This window comes from Paramormyrops kingsleyae, chromosome 5 (assembly GCF_048594095.1).
Source record: "Paramormyrops kingsleyae isolate MSU_618 chromosome 5, PKINGS_0.4, whole genome shotgun sequence".
In the NCBI taxonomy this organism is placed as follows: Eukaryota; Metazoa; Chordata; class Actinopteri; order Osteoglossiformes; family Mormyridae; genus Paramormyrops; species Paramormyrops kingsleyae.
This window is the reverse complement of record NC_132801.1, coordinates 27,755,090-27,773,080: the sequence shown is the minus strand read 5'-3', so window position 1 is coordinate 27,773,080 and position 17,991 is coordinate 27,755,090. Positions and strand designations below refer to the sequence as shown.

At 39.1% G+C, this 17,991-nt stretch overlaps 1 protein-coding gene across 1 annotated transcript; it reads right to left on the bottom strand.

The window, feature by feature from the left end:
• Positions 1-7,534: 7,534 nt before the first annotated feature.
• pdia2 (protein disulfide isomerase family A, member 2) lies at positions 7,535-15,160 on the bottom strand. The gene is made up of 11 exons (XM_023804233.2): positions 14,939-15,160; positions 13,576-13,782; positions 12,842-12,975; positions 9,483-9,620; positions 9,290-9,400; positions 9,089-9,214; positions 8,802-8,996; positions 8,468-8,588; positions 8,137-8,318; positions 7,897-8,019; positions 7,535-7,662 (listed from the first exon to the last, which is right to left on the bottom strand). Exons 1-11 carry the CDS (start codon positions 15,156-15,158, stop codon positions 7,597-7,599), a joined length of 1,623 nt encoding a protein of 540 aa, XP_023660001.2. The 5' UTR covers positions 15,159-15,160; the 3' UTR covers positions 7,535-7,596.
• Positions 15,161-17,991: the final 2,831 nt, after the last annotated feature.

The following is a 17,991-nucleotide window of genomic DNA, read 5'->3' as shown; positions in this document are numbered from 1 at the left end:
CCAAATACTCTCATCCTAGACAAGTTGGGTTTCTTGCCTGTAAGCATGTAGTAGGGCGTTTGCCTTGTTCTGTTATTAAAGCATCTATTGCGTATCACTGCAGCTGTCATTATAGCATACGTCCACAACTCTTTTGGTAGATTACACTCAATTAACATGCATCTCGCCATGTCAAATAGTGTGCGCCAAATCCTCTCTGCTGTGCCATTTTGATGTGGCGAATACGGTGCAGAGAACTCATGTCTAATGCTATTCTTACTAAACAAAGACTGAAATTCCTGTGCCGTAAACTCAGTGCCATTATCAGACCTAATGCACTTCACATTACCATAAGGGGTTACATCGGCTAGAAATCTTTCTGCAGCTTTTGCTGTGTCACTCTTAGCTTTCAGGAAATATACAAACACTGTACCTGAATAGTCATCTGTAAAAGCAAGAGCATACTTAAATCCATCTTTTGCTATAGGGTCTATAGGACCGGCCAAATCAGTATGAATGAGCTCAAGTGCTGCTTTCGCACGAGCATCTGCTTCCCTGTTTCTGCTTTGCACAAATTTACCTTGAGTGCATACCTCACAACTCAGTTTAGACTTGTCAAATTTACCCTTAATCTGCATTCCCTCTACAACATCCTGCAACCTTGAAACATCATCATAATTGCAGTGACCTAGTATTTCGTACCAAGTTTGAATATCATAACAACTATTACAAAAATCACTGGTGTCATTACTTTCACTAACAGTGTCCAAGTAATACAGTCTATTATATTCTTTTATCTCAAACTTTGTACCACTTTCATGGATAAGTTCATCATGTCCCTGCTCGAACTTGATTGAAGCTCCGCTGGTTGTCGCTGCTTTTACCGAAAAGATGTCTTGTGGATATGTCGGGATGAACATGAACAGCGCGTCTCCCAGTGTAGCCTTCACTCGCTCTCCCTCGCGGTTCATCAGGTTCACCTCCGCGTCGCCTCTTTTGAGCGCAACACCGTTTGCCCTGGTGCCATCGGCCAATTCAATAAAGTGTTTCTCTGGCCGGAAAGTGTGATCAAACTTCTTGAACTTTCCGATGTCTGTTATAATGTGCGACGTTGCTCCGGTATCAACCATCAGGCCTCTGTGTTTCAGTACGCTTGGTTGGAGATGGCTGGCCATGAACGTATATACACTCACCTAAAGGATTATTAGGAACACCATACTAATATGGTGTTTGACCCCCTTTCGCCTTCAGAACTGCCTTAATTCTACGTGGCATTGATTCAACAAGGTGCTGAAAGCATTCTTTAGAAATCTTGGCCCATATTGATAGGATAGCATCTTGCAGTTGATGGAGATTTGTTGGATGCACATCCAGGGCACGAAGCTCCCGTTCCACCACATCCCAAAGATGCTCTATTGGGTTGAGATCTGGTGACTGTGGGGGGCATTTTAGTACAGTGAACTCATTGTCATGTTCAAGAAACCAATTTGAAATGATTCGAACTTTGTGACATGGTGCATTATCCTGCTGGAAGTAGCCATCAGAGGATGGGTACATGGTGGTCATAAAGGGATGGACATGGTCAGAAACAATGCTCAGGTAGGCCATGGCATTTAAACGATGGCCAATTGGCACTAAGGGGCCTAAAGTGTGCCAAGAAAACATCCCCCACACCATTACACCACCACCACCAGCCTGCACAGTGGTAACAAGGCATGATGGATCCATGTTCTCATTCTGTTTATGCCAAATTCTGACTCTACCATTTAAATGTCTCAACAGAAATCGAGACTCATCAGACCAGGCAACATTTTTCCAGTCTTCAACTGTCCAATTTTGGTGAGCTCGTGCAAATTGTAGCCTCTTTTTCCTATTTGTAGTGGAGATGAGTGGTACCCGGTGGGGTCTTCTGCTGTTGTAGCCCATCCGCCTCAAGGTTGTGCATGTTGTGGCTTCACAAATGCTTTGCTGCATACCTCGGTTGTAACGAGTGGTTATTTCAGTCAAAGTTGCTCTTCTATCAGCTTGAATCAGTCGGCCCATTCTCCTCTGACCTCTTGCATCAACAAGGCATTTTCGCCCACAGGACTGCCGCATACTGGATGTTTTTCCCTTTGCACACCATTCTTTGTAAACCCTAGAAATGGTTGTGCGTGAAAATCCCAATAATTGAGCAGATTGTGAAATACTCAGACCAGCCCGTCTGGCACCAACAACCATGCCACGCTCAAAATTGCTTAAATCACCTTTCTTTCCCATTCTGACATTCAGTTTGGAGTTCAGGAGATTGTCTTGACCAGGACCACACCCCTAAATCCATTGAAGCAACTGCCAAGTGATTGGTTGATTAGATAATTGCATTAATGAGAAATTGAACAGGTGTTCCTAATAATCCTTTAGGTGAGTGTATGTGCTCGCATTCAGCCTCATCAGCCACTTGTTTCACAATGTCCTTTCTCTTACGCCTGCAAAGTGCACCTGTGTGTGTCGAGCTTTTGCAGTGCCCGCACCATTGCTTTCTCTGTCGTTTGCTTGGACATGCCCTGGGCTTGTGTCCCTTCACTCCGCAGTTGTAACAGACAAAGTCGGGGCCTGTAGCGATCCCTCTCCCTCGAAAAGTAGCATTTGCTTTCATCACGTTATCATCCGAGCTGGCGCGATATTTCTCAGTGTCCTCAAAACTTCTCAGTTTTGTTTTAAATTCCGCGAATGTCAAATTCTCGTCGCCTTGTGTAACGTGGATAACGAATGGCTTAAACGACTCCAGCAAACCTTTCAGAATCATCGCAATCAAAAGTCCATCACTCGGTTTTTCTAAAGGCATTTCTAAGTGCTGTAATTGCCGTTTCAGCTCTAATAATATAATCCGTAATACTTTCATCAGTACTTTTCTGTAGAGAAGTTAACTCCGTGTACAGGCTAATCACTCTAGGTTTCCCTTTACCCGCGTAATAGTCTCTTAATATCTGAAGAGCTTTTCTTCCGTTATCCGTTGCATCTCTCATAACTAATGAGAGGCTTTTATCATCCAAGAACTGAATCATTTCTGCATATACCTCTTCATTTTTCTTTCTGTCGTTTTCATAATCGCCGTCCTCATCGTCTGAGGTGGGCTCACTCAGGATGGTATCCTTCAGCCCCAGCAAGCGCAGATGGCCTAAAAACTTTATCTCCCAAAGTTCATAATTTTTCTCATCTCCGTCAAAGCACAACCTACAGTATGCCACCTACTTCCTACATCTCGTGCCCTGGGCCCATAACCTGTTGGCGTAGCCATTTACTTTAGGCGTATGTAGGGATAGATCATTTATCACTTTATACGGAGGAAAAACACATTTCATACATTGGTTCTCCGTAAACCGGAAAAGGGGAGACTTCTTTATTGGTACAGGTGCATTTATACAAAAAGGTACGTTGTACGCATGAGATCACATACATTAACAATACTAAATATGAAATCTAAATATTAAATCCACGTAATACATCTAAATCCTAAAGGCATTTATATATAATGATAAAAAGGTTATAGCAATAATGAACTAAAAAAAATGGTGATAAAAGGTAAAAAAAAAAACACCAAACAATGTCAGGAAGATAAAATTTTATATAACATATGGTATGTTAACATATGGTAATTTTTGTATATAAAATAAATGGCCGACAGATTGCGGTTGTAAGTTATTTTTTGTTTTATAATGTCTTTCTGATTAAGACAAGTATTTTCAACTACCAGGTGTTTCTGTTTGGTGTTTTTTGCATGAATACTCCGGGGATCGATATTAAAGGGTTGAAAATACTTCACGGCAAAAAATATTGTAGACACTTCCATTTAAATGCATAGGAGCACTTTGGTTCTTGGACGGATTATCAAAATCTCTTTTTTTGTAACCCTTTTATTTATTTTTTATTTACCTTTATTTAACCAGGCAAGACAGATTAAGAACGGGTTTCTTATTTGCAACTGTGGCCTGACAAAAGGCAGAGCCTTTTGAAAGAAAATAAGAAAATTAAAAGAAACAGTAAATAAGTTACACATTTACAAATATGACATAAACAATAAATAAACAAGGAGCAGCAATAAATAAAAGCAGCTAGTCTAATGTAAATAACAACAGCACACGTTGTTAAAGTGAGTTGAGATCCGGGATTGGAATGCAGACTTTGGAATGAGAATGTTCAGTTTATCGTTTTCTGCAGATCATTCCAGTCTCTAGCAGCAGCATTCCGGAAAGACAACAGACCAAATGCAGAAGTAGCCTTAGGGACTGTCAGCAGAATTAGATTAGCAGAACGAGTGTTATACCCTGTGGAAGTACCCTATTACTGTAATTTTCACCCAGCAATTGGTTTACAACAAATACAGAAACTTTTTTGAAACCTTATTGTGATTTGATTACATTGATTACATTACATTGATTGATTGATTGATTACACTACATTGATTTGATTACATTGTTATCAAAAACTTTGTTTTACATCTTTGTTAATTAATTTCTTTTAAGAGTGTCCTACAGCAAAAATATTATCACCCGATGAAATAGCTTCAATGTAGTTGGGTACTTTTTCACTGTAGCTTGTAGTGCTGCTAACTACTATATTAAAACAGTAGCATGGCTGTAGCTTAGTTACTTTTAATCATAAGTAGCTTGTAAGCTACCATTTAAAAGTAGCTTCCCCAACACTGCTAAATTCCATCATCTGCAGCTCCTATCACAAGTGTAGGGAGACCCTAGGTTTGAATTCAGAAAGGGGGGGGGGGCTATGGTCCTTTTTTGCCTCAGGGCCCAGTATACAGTTGTTTCGCCACTGAAGTAATAGCGAACACTGCCTTTGGGGTTTTACTTCTTTCAGACAGTGAAACAAACGTGAAGTAAAACATTGACACTATAGGCACTATAGGACCCACCCTCATATTAAAAACATTTTTCTTGTCATAAAACTTTTATGACAAGAAAATATTAGAAATACTTAATGTTTCCAATATTTTGTCGCTTGTAGTGACACATTTTTTAGCCACAAAGGCTGAAACTATTGGTTTTGAAAAAGACATGTCAGGTCTGTCTTTAGTGCATTGACAGAAAGACTTTGAGAACCACTGGGCTAACACAAGGTAAAAGACAAGAAGAAACGAAACCACAAAAAGGATTTTCCAGTTAAGAACACCAACCGGTTTTTTTTTTGCCCCCAGCACTTGCATTGTTCAGGAATTGTACAAACATGAAACTTTTTGCTATAAGAAGCTAACGAAACCAGCCCGCCTGCATTTCTTTCACGCAATAACTATAGTCTTACTGCCATTTTTGCAAAACTCTTTTACAGAATGTAGTGGATATTTACAGCCTCTTGCAGACTATTCCTTCTGATAGGATGATTTTGAACTCTCTATCAGTACTGATGGAGGAAAGAGAGGAGCAGCATCCAGCGTTAAATAGGGATCAATAACGTCACAGCCCTTTTCCACTATACGAGCATTTCAAAGAGAATTATGTGAATTATGCACATACAATCGGCTAGTTCTTCAGGTGCTCATATTTTGGACATGGTACAGTTTAATGGTGTTATTTCTTTGTATGAAAAGGATGTGTTTTTAATTTCCTAAAATTATCAGACATCATTTCTACAGAGGAGGCATGGTGGATCAGTGGCCCAGTGGTTAGTGCTGTTGTCTCTCACCTTTGGTGCCAGGGTTCCGTGTGTGGAGTTTGCATGCTCTCTCTGCGTCATCATGGGCTTTCCTCCAGGTACTCTGGTTTTCCCCATACAGTCCAAGTACAGTACCTGCTGAGGCTCATTGGAGTTACTAAATTGCCCATAGGTGTGGGTGTGCCCTGTAAGGGGTTGATGCCCAATCCTGAGTATTCCTTGCCTTGTAATTGTGTCCAGGATGGGCTCTGTGATCCCGAATAGGACAAGTGGTTACAGAAGATGGATGCACTATTTTTCATACAGATCAACAGTTTGAATGACTCAGGTCACATGTCAGCGGGTGAGTCAGACATTAGCTTTAGTGGTCAGTGTTGTGGTTGCCAATGCAGGTGATGTTGTGTCAGTGCAGTTGTCCATTCTGTTCTATCAACCGTGTCCATCAACGTTATGTAGTAACCAAAACACCCCATTTTTACTCGCTTATGCATCCCAGTCTCCCTACACCCATGCTTGGATGTGCTGTGACATATTCACGTAAAATTTTATTAAAAGTTCAATACGAGAGAAGCTTAATTTTAAGGATCTGAGTTGGCACCATGTGGTGTGATGAGTGTTAGAAGGCTCAGGAATGGGTCGTGGCTTAAGGAAGCAGTGGGGTTTGTTCTCTCACATGAGTTTCGACATGGACCATGAATGTCAGTGGAGTTACCGTACATTTACTTGTAACGTCAGTAAGTGATTGTCATGCCTTTTTGACTGTATGTCTGGTGTGTACAACTTGAATGTTGAGCTGAATATTTGAGTATTTCACAAACTAGCTGCTTTCTTTGTGGAGGAATCCTTGTAGAAAACAGGAAATGGCAGTTCTGTTTACTAAACTGCAGCCCTCTGAGACACCAATGGCACACTAGGACTGCATTCCGTAATGTGAACCTGATTTTACTTTGAGTCGGTAGTATAAAATATTCAGGTGTTTCCCTCTTGAAGTTTCACGTAACGCAGCATATCACATTAATCAGCTTCCTTTGAGAGCTTGCCCAGCAGTCCTAAGATCTCAGCATTAACTACTGAGCAACTGATCCACTGACCAGCGTTGAGTGATTTAGGCAACTCCTGTGCATTTTTGCTGCACGGATGATAGGTGTGATTCAGACACATGGTTTAGGTAGCCATGTTTTAGGCAGCTATGTTTTAGGCAGCCATGTTTTTTTACCGTTTTATTTGTCAAACAAGTTTCGCATTTCACTTGTGTTTACTATTACATGGATGTCTTTTACTGTTCATTTCTCCAGAGCAATTGGAAGGTCACTTTATACTTTTAAATCATTTTTTGTGGAAAATGGAATTATGATTTTTATCTTTGGTTATACTACCTAAGTTAATAAAAAGTGTTTCTTTCTAATTAATACTTAAAAAAATATTTATAGTCCTTTTGTAACATATTCCAGTGTTGTATTTAAGTACATCCTCTATTAAGCCAAATTAAGACCTCAGGTGGACTGATGAAAGTGGTCTACACTTTGGACCTCAAGGATTGGGGGTCTGGAGTATATGAAGGAAAAATGGAATGTTCCTGTGGCACCGTTGCAGTGTTTGCACACTTGCCATCAGTGAACAGAGTCCACTGTATTTTCTGTAAATATTATTTTTTATGCATGCATGATTCTTTCAAAAATTATTGATTACATATGCTTAGGGTGGCCTGGAACTTCACAACTGCTACAGTGTTCCACTCTAACAAGCATAACATTGTAACTCTATTTTCGTATAAATTTATGTATTTTCTATTCATATATTTGAACATTGAAGTTCTGTATCATTTGAGAAATATTTACAATTTTTACATGGAAAATGAATGGCATATTTTGTTTTTCAGTACGAAACTTTAATATTGAACATCATTTTCTTTCCCATTTTCAGCAAATATATCTGCATTTCAGATTTAAAGAGAAAAAGCTCTTCAGGTTAAAATCACAATTCATCCTTAGTTGTCTCATTATCTTGTTTGAGATCTACCACCGTTGACTCCTCAGATACCTAAAGTAAAGTTAATTAATTAATTTTGCTTAAATATAAACATTTCAGTGTATCAATAACAAACATAGTCAAACAAACTTTACTTTATGAGTCATCTTAATGTTTTTCTAACTTTAAAATGTATATCATTTTATATAACGCAAGATACCCACATATTAGAAACGTATATAATAACAGTTTACAATTAGGGGTCGATATTCACAACCATTAAATGTTTTTATTTATTAAATTTACCTTTTCTTCATCTTCTACATCTTCTTCATCTATTTCTTCATCCGACTCTTCGGGGAGCTGTCCTCCATGCTCCAAGAATCTTGAAAATGTTTCTAAATCTCTATTTCCATTATAATCAACAATCTGTAAAAAGGGTTTCAACAACAATCAACAGCTTTGTATGAATTGCTACAAATAGGAACTTGTCATGCTGCTGTAGTAGAATGATTTGTATGATTGCTTATCAGCCATAATACATACTTTTCTCTCTGATCCAGCCGGAAAGTACTTGATTGTAGGAAATCCAGAGACATCAAAAGAATCCACTTCATTAGCAGTGGAGTCCATCTTAGCAATTATTATGCTCTCATGGTCTTTATATTTCTCACCCAGTTTTTGCCAGATTGGTTCCAGTTCTTTACAGTGTCCACACCAAGGAGCATCTTTCACAGGACAGGGGAAAAAATTATATATACACACACATACACACACACACACATACACACACACATATACTACATAACTAGTTGCATTTTGCTAACCTACACAGCATAGTGATGTCTCTATTTACACACGACAGAGCTGAGCTTACAGAATTCAATGAAGACATTCTTGGTTTCATCAAAGGCCACTCTTTCAAAGTTTTTGCCTACTACTACTTTGACAGGATTTTTATCCCAGTCCTCAGGAATCTCCTGGCTCATCATGTGAGGCTTGAAAAAAAACACAATTATATGAATTAATTATGATATGGAACTTCATACAATTATTCATAATATTATTCTTGCATTTCCATACAGATGTTATACATGACATTTGACCAATCAATAAAAAGGGGGGTTAGCAATTGTGGGTTAGCAGCTGGTTGTCTCCAGCAGATCTGCCAATGTTCATGGCTGGAGAACTTGCCAAAATCCATCAGTTACCTTAACTGTTCCATCCAGCACACCCTGACAGAAAGCATGAAGGTGCTCTGCTGTAAGGCCCTTTCCATCCAGTGCATACTTCTTCAATGTGTCTGTGTTAATGAGTCGAAATGTGGGGGCGTCATCCTCTGTCAAGCCAAAGTACTTCAACACATGCGAGAAGCCTGCATTCACATCGATTACAACGAACAGAATCTGAAAAAAGGAAAAAAAAGATGTTTTGGTGCCCCCTGCTACAAATGTAAGAATTCCATAAATTACATGAGTTGTCAATAATTGCTGTTTACCTTCCCTTTGAAATCCAGTGCCCCCCCCCGAAATGTGTTCAGGATCTGAACATGTGACTCCTCAGTTGAATTCATGAACAGCAGGATGTGGTTATGTATCTTTGAGCCAAAGATCTTGTCTGCATTCTGAAGATAGGAGAGTATTTTGAATTGCATATTTTTTATTAAGTAAAATGAAAACATCCCCATTAATGTACATACCTCCTCACTAAACTCAATGACAAGTTCCAAACTGTTGTTCATGATGAAAGTAGTCAACTCATTTTTCTCCAGCTTTTTTGAAATCTCAAACTCTACGCGTCCTTCATCAAACTGAAATATAGAGGGATGTTAGCATTGCAAGTCACTAACCAGTGATGTATTAACGCTTTGCACATGAGATCTGCTTCTGTACCTGCTTAAAAAGCACAACAGCTGTGTTTGCCACGCTGTATTTCTTGAAAACCTCAGGAAGTGTCGTTATTCCAAATGTCACATCTGTTATTTCCATTGCAGTTTCATAAAAGACCTTGACATCATCATTACTGAGATGCTGTGGACATAATACATAATTAGTAAAGGAGCAAAATTGGCCTTAATTGTAATATATTTATATAATATATACTTAGAAACCAAAAATCTAAGATTGTCAGGATCCATCCATGTCTTGTCCCATTTTGTCTGTCATTTCCCTGCTTGGCCAATGAGTGTCGCTGGTCATTCCCGTTCTTTTCCCTGTGTTCCCATAGGTTTACCCCTCATAGTGATATAGTCCTCACAGTTCCCCTTGTTCCCGGGGCCACTGCATGGCTGAATGGGCTGAGCATGTGGCTGCGAATGCATCCCAAACTGACGTGAGTATTTGTTGGACATTTTGAGTATTTGTGCCCCAGGACTTGTTTTTGTAAACCACGTTCGTGTTCCTTGTGTTTCTGGACTTGTCTATTGTTGCCTTTAGTGTCTTTGTTTCTGGTTAACTCTAGCTGTGCCCAGTTTGTATTTATGTCCTGCTTGTCCTGTATATGTCTCTACTGCATTCTTAGTATCTCCTGGTGTTCGAATCCCTAGTGCGTATTATGATTGTTCATGACCCTCACCTGTCCCTTGCTTAGATCTCGTCCTCGGTGTATATTAGTGCCTCCCCATGCCCTGTTCCTCTGTCTGCTATTGTATATGTTTGACTGTCCTTGCCTGTGTTCTCAGTTTCAACCACAGAGTACAGTAGTCTGGACAGAATTTACGCATAGACAATAAATAGAAGAGGCTACAGTATTTCGTGTTTTACTTGGGCAAAGTCAAGTAGAAAGAAATCAATACTATGGGAAAAGTATTGGTGAAGTTATGCAATTTTTGCCTGTAAATGAACTTTCATTTTGGGGACATCATGATGTGAGACAGAAAAATGTGGACGATTTATCAGTTCTTTTTTTTTCAATACACCTTATGTAAGGATTCTAACCTTGCAGACACTGTTAAAATCATTCAACAAAATGCAAAGCACATGTCCAGAGACATACAGAATGAAATTATTGACACATTAGCAAATTTGTTAAACCAAATTATAGCCATGGAAAAAATTAAGAGAGCACAGGACAATTTCTTGTTTCTCTCATTTCTCTATTTATGGGTGTGTGTGAATATGATTGTAGGGTTCTGCATGTGCCAGCATGCTCTGCAAGTAATTGTAAATAGCCCCTTTTATGTATTTGTTATTGTAAATACTCATGTTGTATTTCCCTATTGTTGCGTGTGTGTTTTGCGTGAACCCTGTACGATCCTCACGTGTCTCCAGTGTTGTACAAATTACCCACCGTATGTGTACCAGTGTCCTGCATCTTACCTCCCTGTTTTCCCTACTATGTTTGGATTTGACGCTTGTTGAGTGCCTGTTATAGTCCTGTTAAGGACTGCAATTAAAGAGCGTGTTCTTCCCAGCCAGCAAGTATCCTTCTCCTTCACTGCTCCTGCAATGAGTTGGTCTGCCCGGCCCTATATATTGCAGACTGTAGTTTGATTCTTTCCTGTTTCTCATTAATGAAGGGCTTCTTCCTTGCTTTATGGGACCTCAGTCCTGGTTCTAGGAGCCTGATACAAACTGTCCTAGCAGTGCACTTCACACCTGCACTTAATGTTCCCCATTCCTTTTGATGATCACTTGATGTCATCCTATGATTCATGAGAAACTGTCGGATAAGTTGACGGTCATCTCTGGCATTAGAAAGTTGCTTCCGCCCTTTATCTGGCTGGTTTCTGGTCATTCCCAGTATCTCCTTCTTCACCTTATTCTTGTGTACTGCTGTCTTAGAAATTTTGAACCTGGAAGCAACCTGCTGCTCAGCAAAACCAGGATTGAACCGGGATTCAAAAATGCAGATTTGTTTAAAAATATAGACTCATGTAGGTTTTGCATTAAGTGTGATGGAACAAGAGAGAGAACAGGTACAATGTGGAAATTCTTTTTGCTATTATTATATGTAACTGGTGTTTCCATGGCATCACGAGGGAGTTCCTTCACAGCACTGTCCAGAATTTTCACTTCTTTTCATTGCTCAGTGCTACATAGCTGAAATACTAATTTAGAATGTAATAGTAATATTTTATTAAGCTCCATAGGGAGATTCTTTTATATGCTTTGCCCCATGTTGTTCACTATAGGGGTAAGAGCAAGCTTGGGGGGGGGTCATAGTGAAGGGGTAGTCACCTTGGAATGCCCAGGGAACTAATGATTAAGGGCCTTGGTCATGGGCCTATAGGAATGTGAGGCTGGACTCAAACCAACAACCTTCTGATCACAGACACAGAGGTTCAGCCCGCTGAGCCACACACTGTGCCCCAGTTTAGTCATTTTAGCTAATGAGAAAGCAATAACTTTAGCCTTGGACATGGATAAATTCGTTGTTGCATTTGCCAAAGGAAACAGGAGACTGATGATTTTCCCCACTTTGCACTGGAAATAGCAAACATGTCTATAGTTGTAATATGTGTGAATTACTTTTTTAATGTTTGTTTGATTTCGATTCCATGTGCAATTTGGAAATTATATATATATTTTATATGTCACTACTTTACTTGTGAAACAGACGCAAGCTAGTTAGCTAGCAGCCAGATGCCCTGTGGTACTGAAAATATATTGTTTCACGAAAATTATCCAGGGAATGATTCTGTTGAAGAAGCTGAATGAAAACCGTTCAAAGAACTGAGTTTTTGTGTAATTGGTTTGTGTTACCAGGCACATGCAATTTTTAACAGACACATTTGTTGTGTCTTCTAAAATTATTTTGAGAATTATTCTGTTCAAGAAGCTTATTTTAAAAAACAGTTAAAATGTTCTATAACAACTCTGTTTCTATATAACTGATTTATTTTGTTAATAGACATGTTTTATTTCCACTGATAAAACAAAAATGAATAAAGTGTAGTATTCATGTCTGGTGTTTTATTACATATCTTTGATAACCTTGTGTCACCTCCTAGCCTTTGACTGATTGACTGTTAGGTGTACATAGTCAATATTACTTGAGAAAAATAAGACCAACTCAAACTTTCAAATGCCCTAATTGGCCGTATATTCTAGAACGGCCCCTGATCTTCTGTGATTGAATTGAAGTTTTATCATATACATATGATAAATATACATAGACAGGCAACAAAAATGTGACAAAGGAATGAATGAAATTTAGTTCTTAATGAATGCGGCAGTCCTAATTTGAGAGGTTTTATGTTGTGTAGTTCTTCTAAAGACGTAAACCGGGATTCTTGTTCGGATGTACTTACTGTGAAAAAGCCAATGACGACCACACTGTGTGCATCAATGAGCTCCTGAGCATCCTGTTCTGTCCCTAGAAAGGTAGCCGCAGGGCCGGCTCGCCTCTTCAACCACTGAACGATACCTTTGGCATTCCTTTTCCCTGGAATGATATAAAAATAAGTATTGCATGTCAAATGTGGAACTGAGAAGTAAAATCATTCTCAATGAACAACTGAATGTGGAGATGCCCTGTAGTAAAAGCAGTACCTGTGAAAGCCTATGCAGTGCCTTAGGTCGGCTTCGAACCCGGCACAACCCCCTTCCAAGACAGTGCAATTGACTTGCTATGTCAGCACCCCCTCAGAAGGTGGTGCTTTAGGCAGTTGCCTTTGTCGCCTGGGTTGATCGGCACAGTTTAAAGGTGCCTACATTGTTACACTTCATTACTACTAATGTACATTAACAAGAATGTATTACATACTTTACTTTGCAAAGTAATGTGACTGATATATCATTCTACATAAGGCGATTTTCAGTACACGACACACATTGGATCCTTGCATGCAATATTTTAAATGATACATTTATGATTATGATTGTATTTCTCAGTATAGTATTGAAAATGGGAGTTGGCCACCTCGATGTAATATAGTTAGTTAATATGTCTAAAACTCTCTGCTTAACAATCATCATAGCACTGATGAGGAACCCACAATTTGGTTAAAAAGTGTAGAAAATGTCATTGACCAAAAGGGAATACCAGTAAAGTCCGTGGCATTTTCCCGTTTTCCATCTTCGAAGAGTTTCAGTATGGGGAAACTGTCGACTCCAAACTCCGCGGCCAGCTCCTTCTCCTCCGTGGCATCCACCTTGGCCAGTCGAATCTCGCTTGTCTCATTCTTCAGGATTCCAGCTGCTTGGGAATATTCCGGCTCCAAAGCACGGCAGTGACTGCACCACGGGGCGTCTTAAGGAATCAGAAAAGTGAAGCTTCAGCAAAAGCAAAATCACCACAGCGCTAAAAGCCAAGCTGTTGGGCACCAAAGCTTGTAATCTAAATGTAGCCAGGTAAAAAAAATCACCTAATGTATTAAATAATACACTATGCTATTAGTTCTGGATAAAATTCTCTGCTATGCAAAACATGTTTATCAATATTAATTATATAACTGTGTTTATATGAAACTAATAATAAGAAATATGGCGCCTAGGATGCCATAACACAAAAGAGCTTGTGAAAAAAGAAGAAATACCTCTGGTGGCATTCCATGACATTAGTTATTTACACTAGTTTTAATATATCACTATTTTTCTTATGAAACAGATGCCGGTTAGTTTGTTAGCAGCCAGATACCTTGTGATACTGAAATGTTTTTAATATAAATGAATCAACAGACTTTGCTTTATGCTGCTCTGGGGGAGGAGTGTTCAGTAGAATCTCACATAGGGCACCAGAACAGCCAGGGTCAGCCCTGGTTCCCAGAGTCTATAACTCTTACAGTAGCTTCAGCGAGGCCAGAACGTCCCCCCCCCAATACTTTATTGCCCCTGTGGTAAAATTGTCTTTACGTCTCCATCAACTTGCTCTTTGCTGTTTGCTGTTTACAATGGGCAGCTACCCAGGGAGCTGGGGGTTACAGGCCTTGCTCAAGGACCCACAGACATGCTGAGGCTGGGTTTGAACTAGCACCCTTATGATTACAGGCACACAGGGTTAGCCCACTGAGCCACACACTGCCTTTGAGTCTTTGAAGTTTGAGTCTGCCGCAGTGACATTGCTTTTTCAAATACAGATGGCGTTGCTCATGAGAACATTTGCATCTGTTCTCCTTTCGAAGGTCACTTACATTGTATACCAGATAAAATAGTCAGATTCCACCTGTTTTAAGCGTGCACTTTAAAATGTATTTTTAAATATCATTACTAATATTATGTATAAGCAAATAAAATTATAACTGTAAAGTTCAGTTTGGGTATTGTAGTGCATGTTGTAATAAAAGGTATAAAATATTAACTTGTTTCATACTGCTATATAATAAATCAGCAAATACAAAACCTTTTACAGACAAAGATATGCAAATTTGCTCTGTTAAATCTTTGAAATATCATGACTTTATACTTACAGAATTCAACAAGGAGATATTTGTTTTCACTGAGTGCTCTTGCAAAATTATTTACATGAAGGACCATCACATCCTTGTCCTCCAGAATGTCATGCGTCTTTTCTTTGTTCTCTTCCTCTGTGTGTTTTGGTGAGTCTTCCTCTGTGCCGTGTGCCTCGTCAGCGTTGGTGCTGGCTGTTGAGCTCAAAGCCAGGCAGAGGAGAAGCCACTGCGACTTCATGGTGCCAGATGTAAAGCCGAGTGACACGCTGATGAGGAGGTGGTCACATTGTTTGTGACCAGTCACTCAGCTCTCCGCGTGTTCAGTTTCTACTGGTTTCCACAGGCTTTATCTTCTTTAATCATTTTCTATACTATGTCCAGTTCTCTTATATAATTACTAAAGAACTTATGTCTCACTCTGCAAAAATATATTACTACATGTATGCATCTTCAGATATTTTAATATAGTTTTAATACATTTACTTTAAATATAGTGTACTTTGTGTCCCCGTGCTGGATAGAACATGGGAAGGTTGATAGACAGATTGTTTTTTTTTTTTTTAGAGCAATAATATAGTTACAGAATAAATGTTTGTGACTTTGGTTATCGTGTTTTTCTTTATTTTTTCATCTGTAGTAGGGGTATATTATAAATCATTGTTACTACTCAAGTAGCATGTTACACTTCTTGTAATATGAAGATATTCAATATGGTGTACTGAGTAATAGTCTTACTATTATTTTTATTATTATTATTATTATTATTAATTGCTTAGAGAACATATTATTTCCACTGATCAGTTTTAGAAAAAAAATCTTCTCAAATTAATGCAAATTGAAAGTAGGTGGGTAACTTTTATAGTCGAAGCAGAAGAACTAAAATTAAATTCTGTTTACGTGACTTATGTTACGTGGTATTGTACCAGCAACAATGATCTCTCTGTAGGTAAGACATGAGTCGAAACTAGTACATATATTTGTACCTTGTCGTCCATAATCCCAGTTATAGACAAAAAGCTTATTTCTCGCGAGTTTGACTATGAATAGGGCATTTTGTAACTTGACGATAAAGAAAAGCAAGTTATACTAAGCAATGTAGAATTTTATTGTTCTGGAATATAGTTGATGGGGAAATACAACTGTTTATCAGAACCATGTCAGATGGAAATAATGCAATGGAGGTTTAATAAGGGCTCCTCACTACAAATAGAGGATAGGAGAAAAGAACAGAGGTTACAAATTAGATTGAAGAAGGACGGTTACCTGTCTCACTCAAGTAGAAATCGTCAAAAGAGACCAGTCATCCCAGAGTGGCAAATTACATATTCCAGCAGATTTTTTTAATCCATAAATGTTGTGTGATTCATTAGCACACACGTGCTTATTAAAACAATATAGCGAGTAGCTTCACGGTAAAAACTTTCCTAAATCCAACAGGTGGGAGTAGAGAGTCGTAATCGTTTTAGTTTAAACATTTTACGGTTTTTACACAATATTTGGATTTTCTTGGACGTTTTTGCTGTTTGTCCTTTTATATGCTTTATAAGCTTATAGCTGGTATGCCATTGTTAATTATTACACTAAATTTCATTTTAGACTAAGTACTGTACGTTGATTATATACACTATGGACAAAAGTATTGGGACACACCTCTTTAATCGTTGGATTTGGACCCAAATCAAGCACCTAGCCATGCAGTCTGGTTTACAAACATTTGTGAAAGAATGGGTCATTCAGAAGAGCTCAGTGAGGTCAAAGCACTGGATGCCACCTTTGCAAGCTAAATATTCCATATTTATCTGTAAGTGGTATAATTGCAAAGTAAAAGCATTTAGGAAGAACAGAAACTCCACAACACATAAAGTAACAGAGCGAGTTCCCTGAGTGCTGAGGTACATTGTGTGTAAAAGGTGCCAGTGCTCTGTTGACTCAGGAACTGCAGAGTTCCAAACTTCCTCTGGCATTATCCCAAGCACAAAAACTGTACACTGGGAGCTTCATGGAATGGGCTTCCATGACCGAGCAGCTGCATGCAAGCCTTGCATAACCAAGCAAAATGCCAAGTGTTGGATGGAGTAGTGTAAAGCACACCGCAACTGCACTCTGGAGCAGTGGAGATGTGCTCTGTGGAGTGATGAATCACGCTTCTCTGTCTGGCTGTCTGATGGATGAGTTTGGGTTTGGCAGATGCCAGGAGAACATTACCTGTCTGACTAGAAATTGTTCCAACTGTAAAGTTTGGTGGAAGCTGTTTTTCAGGAATTGAGCTAGGCCCCTTAGTTCCAGTGAAGGTTTCAGCCTACCAAGACAATTTGGACAATTCTATGCTTCCAACTTTGGGGGAAGGGTTTGGGGAAGACCCTTTTCTGTTCCAGCACGACTGTGCCCATAGTGCAAAAGACATGGTTGGGTAAGTTTGGTGTGGAAGTGCTTGACTGGCCTGCACAGAGCCCTGATCTCAACCCCATTGAACACCTTTGGGGTGAACTAGAATGGAGATTGCAAACTAGGCCTTCACATCCAATATCAGTGCCTGGCCTCACAAATATTCTTCAGGATAAATGGGCAAAAATTCCCACAATCACTCCAAAATCTTGTGGAAAACCTTTCCAGACAAGTGGCAGCTGTTAGGATCAACTCCATATTGATGTCCCAATACTTTTGTCCATATAGTGCAGTTAGATGTCCTGTCCTTTAAAACAAAGCTTTGTAAATAGTAACAGTGGATCTTTCATCCCTAGTTTAAACAACACAGAAAAATGTGTTCGTACAAACAGCAGGTCATTGATACAATTGACAAAACACAGGCTGCTATTTGCAGAAATTGCTGAGCTGCCCAGTTTCTGTGGTGTTTAACATGGAAAGGGGTGTTAACACTCCAGTATATCCTGTATATGACAAATTAGAAGCTCTTCTGAGAGGCTCTCCTGATCCACTCACTGGACCAGGAGTAACATGAGACACACCCCCTTAATGTCAGGGCTGAAACTAACAGCATGTGTTTTTTTTTTGTTTCACTTACTCTGTAACAGAGGAATGCTTTTCATTAAATAGTATTTTAAAGTTTTCAG